At 42.2% G+C, this 13067-nt stretch overlaps 1 protein-coding gene across 2 annotated transcripts in view; it reads left to right on the top strand.

Moving 5' to 3' along the window:
* LOC114024931 (cytochrome P450 4X1-like) overlaps positions 1-8072 on the top strand; it is a 45240-nt gene extending 37168 nt beyond the window's left edge. The window contains exons 10-13 of one of the 2 annotated variants that reach the window (XR_003566971.1): positions 354-487; positions 1673-1737; positions 3122-3205; positions 3309-3392. Coding sequence is in view for 1 of the 2 variants with exons in the window: in XM_027838188.1 (XP_027693989.1) it covers positions 354-487; positions 1673-1737; positions 3309-3391; positions 7829-7997 (451 nt within the window). In the remaining variant the exon portion in view is untranslated. Of the gene's footprint in view, positions 1-353; positions 488-1672; positions 1738-3121; positions 3206-3308; positions 3393-7828 lie in introns of those variants that run through there. The other variant, XM_027838188.1, reaches the window with a different exon arrangement.
* Positions 8073-13067: the final 4995 nt, after the last annotated feature.

A 13067-nucleotide genomic window follows, 5' to 3' on the forward strand; every position in this document is an offset into this window, starting at 1 on the left:
GGGTGAATATTAGACATATCACAGACTAAGTTGATCTGATGTCTTTGACCCATTGCCAGCTTTAAGAGGACAATTGGACCATAGATATGGAGCTGGAAGGAACCTTAGGGGTAATTGAATCTAGTCCCCTCCTTTGATTAAGCCACTTGCCCAAAGTCACAGAGCTGGTAATTGAAAGAGTTAGATTTGAACTCAATTCCTTTGATTCCAAATTCAGCACTCCTCACTGCACCTGGCTGTCTTCTAAGGGGTAGAATTCCAAAATCTCAGTGGTCCTTATAGACCCTGGCAAATGGAGACCCTGGCAAAAACCCTTGCCTTTCCATCTCTTTCTTGTCTGTGTTTCCCCACAGGGACCATCTGGACCAGATGCCCTACAGCACTATGTGCATCAAGGAGGCCCTCCGCCTCTACCCCCCTGGCATCACCATAGCCAGGGAGCTTAGCAAACCTATTACCTTCCCAGATGGACGTTCCTTGCCCACAGGTATCTCTTTGCTGCCCAACATAATCAATTTCCTCTAAAATTGATTGCCCCAGGGATCAGAGCAAACAGGACCAAGGAGCCTCTTGGTTCATGAAGGAGCTAGGAAAGATGCTGAATTCCTAGCCCAGGTCCATACTGAGAAATTAATACAGAATGACTGAGTTTTAAAATCCACCTTATAGAAACATAATGTGAAAAACATATAGAAGCAGCTTCAAGTGTTGAAAGGGCTCTTACAGGGAAGAAAAGTTAGACTTCACAGAATCTGAGTCAGAAGGTACTTTAGATATCATTCAGTTCAACCTGGATATAAGAATCACCATCTTCTTCAATCCTGACAAGTATTCAACCATCTTTTACTTGAAGACTACCAAAGATGGGAAAGTGACTATGCCACAGACAGTCCAGTTTAATTTTGGAGGGCTCTAAGTGTTGGAAATTTTTCCTTATATCAAGCTAAAGTTTGCCTCTCTGTAGCTCCTAGCCATTATTTCTGTCCTGTGGGGTCAAAGCAAGCCCAACTAATCCTGCTTCCATTTGACAGGCCTTCAGATACTTGAGGACAGCGATCTTGTGCTGTCCTGAATCTTCACTTCTCCAGACTTAGTTGGTGCCTTTTAAGTCACTCCTAAAATCCTGGTGAATCTGGCTTTGTGTGGAGCTTTGTGGAGCTCACTGTGTCAGTCAGCCAACTAGCCTAAGTACCTAATTGTGCCAAGTGCTAAGTGTTGGGGTTACAAAGAAAGGGAAATGTAGGAGAAGATCAAGAGCAGATATGAAGAATATGCAGTAATGTCCAGGATGTACATCTGAAATATGTGAATCAAGTGTAAAACAATGAGGATATAATATAGCCATACCTACTAATTGGGACAGTGCAAGATGTTCAACGGTATGTATTAAGCAAGGTACAATGCGAAGGGGAAATGGAAGGGTACAGAAAAGGAGTTCTAGGAAAATGCAAGAGAGAAAGGACACTGGAGGGGGAAGGAGAAATCATAGAAGGTTTCAGAGAGGAGGTGTCACTCAAGCTGGAATAGATCTCTCTGTCTCCCTCTCTGTCTCTCTCTCTCTCTCTGTCTCTCTCTCTCCCTGTCTCTCTCTCTCTCTCTCTCTCTGTGGGTGTGGGTGTGTGGGTGGGTGGGTGTGGGTGTGGGTGTCCCCTCTCTTTCCTTCTCTGTCTAGGTATGATAGTTGTCCTGAACATCTGGGCTCTCCACCACAACCCTGCTGTCTGGGAAAACCCACAGGTATGACTCCTTCTAACACAAATGTTTCACATAAGAAATGTTTCATTCATTCCTTCATCCTTGAAGGAACACGTATTTTCCACCTATCAAGGCCCCAGTCCATGCCCATCTCTAGCAGATAAGTTTCTGGGGTTGAGAGAACTCATCACCTCCAGTCACCTGTCTGCTGATGAACTTCTCCCTAAGAAGGCAGGTTTTGAAAGGATAGAGCCTGATTCATGTGCTGATCTTAGGCTCAAAGCTGGTCCAGTTTAGTAAGATCTAGAAAGCTGTTACTCCTCTTGGGGATCCATCAAGCCCCCAGGATCATCTCCATACCATGACAAGTCTCCAGAGAAGGATTGCAAGGGAAGAGATGAAAAGGGAGAAACAAAACACATTTCTTTCAATAGCTTGTAATTGGTGGAGTTGGGTTGGGTTTTTGTTGGGGGTGGAGTGGAAGGGAATATTACTTAGATCTTTCACTAAAGTCTTCTGATGTCTCCCCTTTGGAAGGAGGCCATCCTTCCTAAGGTTTTGCCAGAAGAAAAAAAATTCTAGAACAGAGGCATCAAACATGTGACCCATGGGCCACAAACTGCCCAAACTAGTTTAAATTTAATTGGGAAATATTGAACAAAATAAATAAATATATAATGTTAATGATTTTCTAAGCCAATATGTGGCCTGCAGGAACCCTTATGTATAGTTTAGTGGCCCCCATATCTATTTGAGTTTGACACCACTGCTATAGAAGGTCATACCCTACCTCCCAGACGATTCCAAGTATGGGCCTATAGATGGACAGTGGTAGTCTGTGTCTGCTTCCAAGGACCAATCGAGCCTAGTCCAGAGAGGTTCATCACCCAGAGGTTAATTGGAAAGTTTCAGCCATGGCAATGCATGAATACACAGGGGGGCTGTGATCTCTACTGACAGAGAGAGGTCCTCCAGTGATGAAACCCAAGCTCCTTGAAGTGTTGCTGTTGCTAGATTCCAAGGTAGACCCACATAGAAGCTCCAGACTGAGTGTGGGTAGGGGATGGCCAGTAAAGACTGGACCCAGCATGACCTTCTATCCCTAAAAATGGCACAGGGGATGTTGTGGCTGTACAGCCCACAACAAAAACCAGGAGTCCAAGGATGTGCCACAGTTCAGCCTTCCAAACCAGCTATTCAGGACCATAAAAAGTCCTCTTTTGCCTAGATTTTTTGTCTCATTCACCCAAACTCCTTAAAATTCACCAAATCAGTACCTTCTTTCTTTCCTTCTTTTCCTACCTATACTCTAGTAGGATTGAAGGTCTGATGTGTGACATGAAGAGAAAAGTGTTTGTCTTAGAGAAAATTGATAGCAAAGTTTGGACCTGTTGTTCTTATCACTGGTGACTCTTTGTTTCTTTAGAAAAGAACATAACCTGACCAGAGCCAAAGTTCCTTTTATTTTTTTTTTCAATTTAAGTTCAATGCAAGGAGAGCCAAATTTGAGGTAAAGGCTTGAATGTTTAATTACCCAGGGCCAACTTCTGAGCAATTTTTTAAAAAAACAAAAAATATATTAATTATAGTGTTGGGGGGGTGTCTCATTACAGGTCTTTGACCCCCAAAGGTTCTCCCAAGAGAATTCCATGAAGAGACACTCCTATGCTTTCTTACCATTCTCAGCCGGACCTAGGTGAGGATGCACCAAGTGATTGTATTGGGCTACCATAGTGAAAATGGCCCCAGATTTTTATTTGGAAACTACTTGCTCCCCTCCGCTCCTCAGCCCTCTTGGTTCCATCTCTCCATTTGGGTTCTCTTTTGTTGGATGAAGTTGTGACCATAACTGATTGCTTTGAGAGTTAAAGCCAATACACAGAGATAACAGAATATCAAATTCAAGGAATAGTTCATCACACAGTTGATCTGGAACACAGAGTGTCTGAAGATGAGCAATATGAAAAGTTAGGTTGGAATTAGACAATGGAAGGCTTTCAGTGTCCTGGTTAAGGGATGTGCATCATATCATCAAAGTGAAGGTATATACAAAGGTGACTATTTGGTTCGTTGACCACAACCTACATCACTAGCCTTAGTCAAGCACCTTGAAGAGGGCCATGTGCTATGGTTACAAGGGGAACTCAGAAAGCATAGAAACAGAGCAGTGGGACCTGTTACTACTCCAAGAAAAAAATATTGTGGGAGCATGTCTTGGGGTTGGTGAGTGAGGAAAGCCAACTAGATAGATGGAGCCTCTATAGGAGCAGTAGCTGCTAATCAGGGATGGCATTAAAAGAGGCATGAGGAGTCAAAGAAAGAACAAAGGATATGAAGTCAGAGGATCTCATCTGTATCCCCGATATTTAGTGTGACATCAGAAGTATCAGTGACACTTGTAGACTAGGACAAGTGATGGGTATAGGGTTTTGAAGGGTGTATACCTTATTTACAAAAAATAGAATAGACAAAAGGTGGGGGATATAATAGCAGCGTGTATTAAGAAGCTATATTGCTGTGATGAAATTTAGAAAGCAAAGGGGGTTACATAGTGGAGAGCATTTGAGAGAAAACCAACAGTATTGGAGTGTGTGCCACATACCACCTAGACATAACGAGAAAATCCATTCGAAGTTCAGGAAATGGGTTATAAGATTGATGGTGGCCTGGAATAGTATAGATAAGAAATGTCCATTATCTGGATACATGGGGTTTCTCTTTGCCCAAAGCAGAATAGACCACAACTTCTTGACTTGTTTGAATGAGAATTTAATCATTTGAACAGTGAACAAGTCAGTGATTAGAAGTGGTCATCTATTCCTGATTCTCATTGACAAAGACAAACTGGTGGCTGGGATGGAAATGATAGGAATCTTAAAGGGGATTGACCATGCCCTATTAGAAATTGTAATAGGAGAGAGAAAAGCAGGGCATATTCTGAAATGTGACTTACATTTCAAAGGGTTCAGGGAAAATCAGGTAGGATCTCATAGACTAAAAGTCTACAGGGAAAGTCAGCATAGGAGTCACTCAGCCAATCAATCTGTCAGTGAACAAGCATTTATTAAGAGCTTATTAAATGCCAGACACTGTGTTAGGCAGTTGGGATAAAAATAGAACCAAAAAAAAGTCTCTGCCTTCCAGAAACTCACATTCTAATGTAGGACACATGTAAATATCTAGGAACATAAAAGATATATAGAGAAAGACTGAAAGTAATCTTAAAACATTAGCAGCTGGGGGAACCAGGGAAGGTCTCCTGTACAAGGTGAGATGTAAGGTGAGACTTGAAGGAAGAACAAATAATAGGCAGAGGGGAGAGGACAGCAAATTCTAAGTGGGGAAGGAAGGTGGTACAATCAATGCATAGGCATGGATATGGGAGATAGAGTATCATATTTGAGGAAGCGTAAGAAACCCATTGTATCAGGATCTTCAGAAATAGGTAAGCTGTAAGGAGGCTGGAAGGTAGAAAAGGGTAAGGATGTGAAGAGCTTTAAAAGCTAAAGAGAGGATTTGATATTTCATCCTGTAGTTGCTAGGGTACCACCAATGCTCACTGAGCAGGGAGGTAACATGATCAGACCTATGCTTTAGAAAAATCACCTTAACAACTCAGTGGAGAATGGATTGGAGTAAAGAGTCACTTGAGGCCAAGAAATCAACCATAAGGTCATTTAATCATTCAGGGGAGAAGTTATGAGGGCCTGAACTGGAAATGGAGGGGAGAGTAGAAAATGTATATAGGTAATGCTGAGAAGGTCAAAACAACAAGAGTTGTCAATGGATTGGATATGTGGTATAAGTGAGAGTGAGAAAGTGAGGGTGACATCTGGGTTGTGGGTCTTCAATACTGGGAGAAGAATGCTGCCCCCAATTCTCATAGCAATGTTAAGTGTTAAGATAAGTGGATGGAGTCAGGAAGCCCTGAATTGGAATCCTGCCTCCATTGCTTACTTAGCCGTGGGCCCTGGACAAGTCACTCAGCTTTTCAGTCCTTGTTTTCTCATCTATAAAATGGAGACAATAATGCCTGCATCCTGAGGTTGTTGTAAACATTAAATGAGAGAACATATCTTAAAGTGCTACATAGGTGCTAGCTGCCATCAATAATCACAATTACAATAAGTTGGGATGGCGAGAGGTTTGGGAAGAAAAGATGGTTTTGGACATGTTCAATTTGAAATTTCTACAAGACATCCAGCAGATGTCCAAGAGACAGATGGAGCTCCATGACTGTAGCTCAGGAGAGAAGTTGGGGCTGAAAACAGAGATCCAGGAATCATTTAGGAAAAGAAGACAATTCAACCCATGAGAGATCAACAAGTGGGATAATTTAGAGTGAAAAAAGAAAGGGGTTCAGGACAGAGCTTTGGGGAACATCCATGGTTAGAGAGCATGACCTGAATGATGAACTAGCAAAAGAGACTCAGAAGGAGCAGTCATAGAGATCAGAAGAGAACCAGGAGAAAGCAGTGTCATGAAAACCTAGAAAGGAGTGAGTATCCAGAAAGAAAAGGTGATTAACAGTGTCAAATGCTACATGGAGATCAAAGAGGATCAGAACTGAGAAAAAGCTATCAATTTTGCCAATTAAGAGATCATTGGTCATTTTAAAGGGCAGCTAGGTGGTGGAGTTGACAGAGCATCGGGCTTGGAATCATGGTCACGCTTACAGTATGAAGAGCAGTTGAAGGGACTACATTGTGTTTAACCTGGGTTGAATATTTTGTGATCAGTTGGGGGTACATGTACATGACGGTTGTCTTCATGTATTAGAAGGGCTGTCATATGAAAGAAGAATTAGATGTTCCTAATTATCTGCTTGGCCTGAGACAGCAGAACTAGGAATAATAGGGTGGGTATAGATAAGTCAAGTTCCAAAAAAGCATACCTAGGGGCAGCTAGGTGTCTCAGTAAATAGAGCACTGGCCCTGGAGTCAGGAACACCTGAGTTCAAACCCAACCTCAAACACTTATTAGCTATGTGACCCTGGGCTAATCACTTAACCCCATTGCCTCAAAACAAAGAAGCATACCTAGGCTTGTTAAAAGGAAAAACTCCCCTAACCGTTAGAGTTGTCCTGAAAGAGAAAAGACTGCCTCAAAAGGTGATGGGTCATCCCAAATGAATGAAAAGCTGTATGACCACTTGTTTGGGATTTTGTGCGCAGGTGAGAACACTTCCCAATTGTTCACCATGTGTACAAGGCCTGGAAACCTTCTTGAATCAAACAAATACATTTCCATTAAGTGGCACAGGAAATGTGTTCTGTTTGGGTGAGGGATATTTGGGCATGCCTTGAGGATCTTGTGTAAAAGGAGGTTCTAGTTCAGGACCATGGATAGAGATCTCAAGGAATAAATAAGGACCTCAAGGGCTGAGCCTGAAAGATCAGCAGCATAGTTACTTAGGACCACTGAAAAGGTAGAAAAAGAAAGTAAGACTAAGTTGTGGCAGGGGAAGGAGAGATGGAGCAGGGCCATCAGGTCTGGAGCAGAGGGTTCAGGTCAAAGCAACCTATCCAAGAGAAGTTCTAAGACAAGGTCTTTTTTTCCCCAAACTTCCCCTCCAGTGCTGTCTATTAACAGACACTTATAAGATATTCTGTTGCATCTTTACCCAATTGTTTCTGGTAACAGAGGCCATAGGTTAGCAAGAAATAAATATGCAGGTAAGCTAAGGCAGAGAGCCACATCTCTACCCAAGTATCTGGCATTTTTCCCTTACAGGAAGCACAGAAGTGATTCTCATGATACTCGTGATTTTTCTTTAATATAAACTCCCTAAAGTCGTGGAGGAGGAAACTGTGTACCTGAAGGGTCATTATATTGCTCTACACTTAAAATTAGCAAGTTATTATAACAAGATATTATACTATCACAGCTGCTACTTAGTACCAAAGTGCCTTTGGTCAAATAAATTCCATTTTCTCACCTCAGTTTATTTATTTGTAAAATAGGGGGGTTGAATTAGACATCTCTAAGGATCCTTCCACCTCAAAATCCTTTGAATCCTGGACATATGTCTCAGTCTTTCTATTACAAAATCTAAGGTTTTAACATCAATATACTTCAAGAGGAAAAGGAAATAAAACTTATCCATGCTCCAATTTTCCCCCTTTCTTTCCAGGAACTGCATTGGGCAGCAGTTTTCCATGCTGGAGCTGAAGGTGGGACTGGCCCTGATGCTTCTCCGTTTTGAGCTGTTGCCAGATCCAAAGAAGCCTCCAATCCCAATGCCCCATTTAGTTCTCAGGTCTAAGAATGGGATTCATCTGTACCTAAAACCATTCTACTAGTTCTGCTGGTTCTAAGAATGGATACCATGACCCTGTTGGAAAGTCTCTTCACTTAACAGCCAATGATTCAAGTAAATACATACAAACATTATAGAACTGAAGGTTTCTTTTTTTTCTGTTGCTTTGGGATAAATTTTGTGATGTGGGGACTGGGAAGAGACTAGGGGTAAGGAGAGATCTGCCTTCCTAAATTTTTTCTGGCTTGAACCACTATTAACACTGTAATAATAAACTTGGGTTCCTTGTATGCATGTTAGGGTAGGACTGGGCATGAGGTGTGCTGCAGTGCTGAGAAGAAGAAAAAACACTCATAGAGAATGAGAATTTGACCATAGATAATCCAACAAGTAGATAACCAAAAGTGACTCCTGCCATGTTATCTGGACTGTGAACAAGGGCAAACATGACTTTTGACAAAGTGTCTGGGACAGTATTAATGAGCAGCTCATTTATATAGTGCTAACACACACACACACACTAAATGTATGAGTTAGAAAGGACAAGGATCGGTATTCCCATTCTAAAGAGGAGAAAATGAAGACTTGACACCACCTGAAGTCAAATGAAGTCTCATCCTCTTTCCCCCGTAGCATGCTGAGATAGGACTACTGAGATTCATCTCAATGTCAAGTCAAAAATCAAGGGCACAGACTCAGAATGTAAAGCTAGGGACAAGGATCCTTGAGGTCACAGAGATGAAATCCCCATGTCCCCAGTGCTCAGTACAGTGACTTCCGAATAGTAAGTACTTTATGAATGTTTATTAATTAATTGATTGGTAAGTTGCAGTGAAGTAGAAAGAGGGGGGAGAAGGTAGAGGAGGGAGGAGACAGAAGAGAGGATGAAAGGGGGAGAGAGGGAGGAAAGGGAAAGGGAGAGACTTATCCATTGACTTCTCTGTATCCTTAGACAAATCTCTGCTTATCCATATAATGGGGATAAAAACATTCATACTTCTATGTTTGAGAGTTGTTGAGAAAAATTTTAAGAAGGCAAATCTCCCCTTACCCCTAGTCTCTTCCCAGCCCCCACATCACCTTGCAAATCCAGTTGCATCCTTAACCACGCTTCTGACCTCTTCTCTATGGGCTCAGACAGGCCTGAGGCACAGGTAGGAGGAGACTCAATGTGTTTGATGAAAACAGCTTCTTCGTCGAATCTTAGGACTGGAAGGGAAGATACTAAAACCTAAGCTTGTTTTACAAGGGAGGGAGGGGAATACACCACTCCCACCACTCCATACACCACTCCCATCTCCCTTGGTACAGATTCCCAAGACATTAACAGGTCTCCCTCCTCCTCAAAGTCATCATTTAGGATGACTAGGCTTCAGTAAGCACTTGGGGGATTGCTGGCCAAGATCATAGAGCCTTAGAGTTAGGAGAGACCTCAGGTTAGCATCCAGTCTAGCCCTGTACCAGAACAAGAATCCCCTCTACCACATCTGGGACAAGTGGACATCCAGACTTGCTTGAAAACCTTCAGTGAGGAGGGACTCCCTCCCTCCCAAGGCAGCCCATTCTACTCTGGGACAGCTCTGAATGCAAGGAAGGGCCTCAAGTCCAAGTTATTTCTTTCAAGTTGCCCTCATAGCTCTTAATTCTGCTCTGTGGGACTAAACAAAATAAGGCTAATGCCTCTTCCAGGTGATAACCCTTCAGACTGAGGCAGCTTTCATGTCTCTCCTTTGGGGTCTTCCCTTTTCCCTTATCCAGGAAACATCATCTTCAACTGATCCCATTGGGACCTGTTCGGAATTCTCTCACCATGCTGATCGCCTGCTCTGACTGAACACAGTGGGGTTTGTCACTGTCCACTGTTACTACACTGTGGTACTCTGCTTTGTTGTGTTCTCTGTCTCTCTCTCTCTGTCTCTCTGTCTCTCTCTCTCTCTCTCCCTCTCTCTCTCCCTCCCTCCCTCTCTTTCTGTATCTCTGTCTCTGTCTGTCTCTGCTCTCTCTCTCCCTCTGCCTCTTTCTCTCTTTCTATCATTCTATCTTTCTGTCTCTCAATTTTGTTTTTCTTTCAGGAATTTGTAGAGATTGGAAATTCTCAAACATGACCACAAGGTGGCAAAATAACTCAGAATCATAACATGATAGATTGTCAGAGCTAAAAGGGATCAAATATAGAACATGGAATGTCAAAGTCAGTAGGGAGGGATCTTGAAACAGGAAATGATGGAGCTAGAAGATGTTAGAGTCTAGAATGGAGAAGGTCAAGGTTGGCTTTGACCCTATAACTTAGAATGTCAGAGCTGGAAAGGACTTTAGAACACAGAGTGTCAAAAATCTAAGGGATCTTACAACCTAGAACAAAGAATTCCAGAACTGAGAGGGACCTTAGAAACTAAAACAGAAAATGTAAAAGCTGAGGTTGGAGGGAGAGTAAGGGGAACAAGAATTTTTAAGTGCCTACTATGTGCCAAGCACTGTGCTAAGTACTTTACAAATATTATCTCATTTGTTCAACCCTATATAATCTAAACTGCCAGAGCTGTGGCAGACTTTAGAACAGAGAATGTTAGAGTTATGAGGAGCTTTAGAACAAGAGAATATAGACAACTGGAGAAACCAGACTCTAAAGACCAGGTTGGTGAGCTGAGGTTCAGACTCTGTCCATATGCAACCCAAAGATGTGGAACTATAACCTTCTACTACTGAGTAGTGCTTTGATAAATAATATATTGTGAGGAAGCAAGGAAGGACATCTTGCCAGGAGAGGGGATATATACATATATACAGTTATATGCAAAAAACATAAAGGTTAATGGCAAGGGGGGCACACCTAGAGGGGATGGCCAGAGGCATCATATAAATGGTGGTCCTTGCGTTAAATCTTAAAGGAGACTAGGGATTCTAACTAAGAGGCAAAGGGAGGGAGGAGGGAGAAATTCCAGGCATGGGGGGAACAACCAGTGCATTGGCATGGAGATGGAATGTGGAATATTATCCATGAGGAGCAACCAGAAGAGCGGTTTGGCTCATTGGTGGAGGGGAGGAATGTGTAATCAGTCTGGAAAAGTAGGTTGGACCAATGACCAATCACAATTCCAAAGAACTCTTGAAGAAACATGACGCCCATCTTGGGATAGAAAGCAGATGGACTCAGATAACAGATTGAAGCTTATCCTTCTTTCTTTTTTTAACATAGCTAACAGGGGAGTTGGTTTTGTTTGACTATATATTTGTAATGGGTTCTGGTTTTCTTGCCTTGTCAGTGGATGGGAAAGGGGAGGGGGAAGGAGAGAATTTAGAACTGAAAATAAAATTGGATTGAATTTTTCAAAACGAAGAGAAAAGTAGATTGAAGCCAGGTTGCGGAAGGTTTGAAATGTCAGACAGGGAAGTTTGTGTTCGATCCTGGAGCTCAGAAGAAGCTCTGGAGTTTATCATTTGAGTTATTCATACCCCAAGAGGTGGAGGCCAGGATGGTGCTAGGAGAAACTCGCTCTAGCAAAACCAGGCATCCATCTCTCACCTATATAGCCAGAGTGAATTAGTATGGTTCAATCCTTGAGCACCATCTAGTGGCTTAATCCAATATAGCAAAGCACTGAGCCAGCTACCTGCCTCAGATATTGGCTTGCTGTGTACCTCTAGGCAGGTCACTTAACCACTCTGAGCCTCCGTTTCCTTATCTAGAAAACGAGAGAGCTGGACTTAATGGCCTCTAATATTCCTTGCAGGAATCTCTCTTCCTTATTTGGGTTCATTCACATATGCCCAATAAACAATTAATGAGCAAGAACAACTTAAGCCTAGAGTGTCCCCTGGTGGCTAGCCTGGATATAGCACACTGAATGACTGATCTCTTGCTGGTCAAACACAATCCATGTCAAAGAGAAACTATTCTCTATTTCCTGAGCATTGTGGGAGGTAACAGGAGCTCCCATTTCTATGGCCCCTTGAGGCTGGCAAAGCATTGCAAATATATTGTCTCACACAGAAGTTTCATTACAAGAAATATCCTCATTTTAGAGATAAGGACATTGGGAGAAGTAAAGTTGACTATCCATTGTTTGTACTTGAAGAGAACTCAGAGGAGTTGAGAGGATGGGAAGGATGTGAAAAGTACCAACAAGGCAGTATGAGCAGAATTTGGGGGTGCTTGGATAGGGAAGGGAGCAGGAAGGATGAAAATAAGGCTCCTCAATCTCAATAGTTTAGCCCCAGCTCTCATCACGGAAGAGCACTGTCTATCCCACTCTCAATTTCTATTAGGAACAGAGTGAGGAAATTATAGAAGTCAGTTCTCAGACATGAGTCTTATCCAACTAATCTGAGGAACTTTCTCATCAGTAGCCACCACCTCCGGTACCCTGGCACATTCAGACCAGACACTCCAGTCACTTCTGCCACCTACACACAGGAGTCTCTGTACTCCCAAGGACACCAAAGTATCTAAAATGAAAACTAAAAGTTATATCATAATGATAATGTACATTCACCACCACCCACCCAAAGAGAGACTGGAGCCAACTGACACTGAAACAGGGTTCCTTCAACTTAACAGCTCCTGAAAGGTAAGGGCTCTCTCATTTTTTGTCTCTACATCCACATCTAGCATATTGCCATGTACATAATAAATGCTTAATAAATCCTTGTTGAATTTAATTATATTGAAAGACATAGTTTGGATTCTTCTTGTACTCCTGGTTACTTATTCATGTATTCATTGAATAGGGATTTTTTTTAAGAGCCTAAGGTGCCAAGCACTGTGCTAGGGATATGGAGGCAAAAATGAAACAGGCCCTGCCCTCAAGGAGCTTACACTCTAAAATAAACTTAGGGAACTCTGCCCCCAAAGTTGTCTCCATCCTACTGTTCAGTGTTGGAGTGAACAACATGTACACAGATAAATAAATACATAGAGCAATTATTAATAAAACAAAATTAATAAAGATAAGATAAAATACAGAGAGTAAATATAAAATAATTTCTGGAAGGAGGATGATAACAAATGGAGTAGGGGAGGGGAAAATAAAAAGTTGGCTTTAGTAGTTGACTCTTTAGCTAAACTTTAAAGGAAATTGTAGGTACTAAGAGACTGCAAAGAAGGAGTACACTC

The sequence above is a fragment of the Vombatus ursinus genome, unplaced genomic scaffold (assembly GCF_900497805.2).
Source record: "Vombatus ursinus unplaced genomic scaffold, bare-nosed wombat genome assembly UNPS02014825.1, whole genome shotgun sequence".
NCBI lineage: Eukaryota > Metazoa > Chordata > Mammalia > Diprotodontia > Vombatidae > Vombatus > Vombatus ursinus.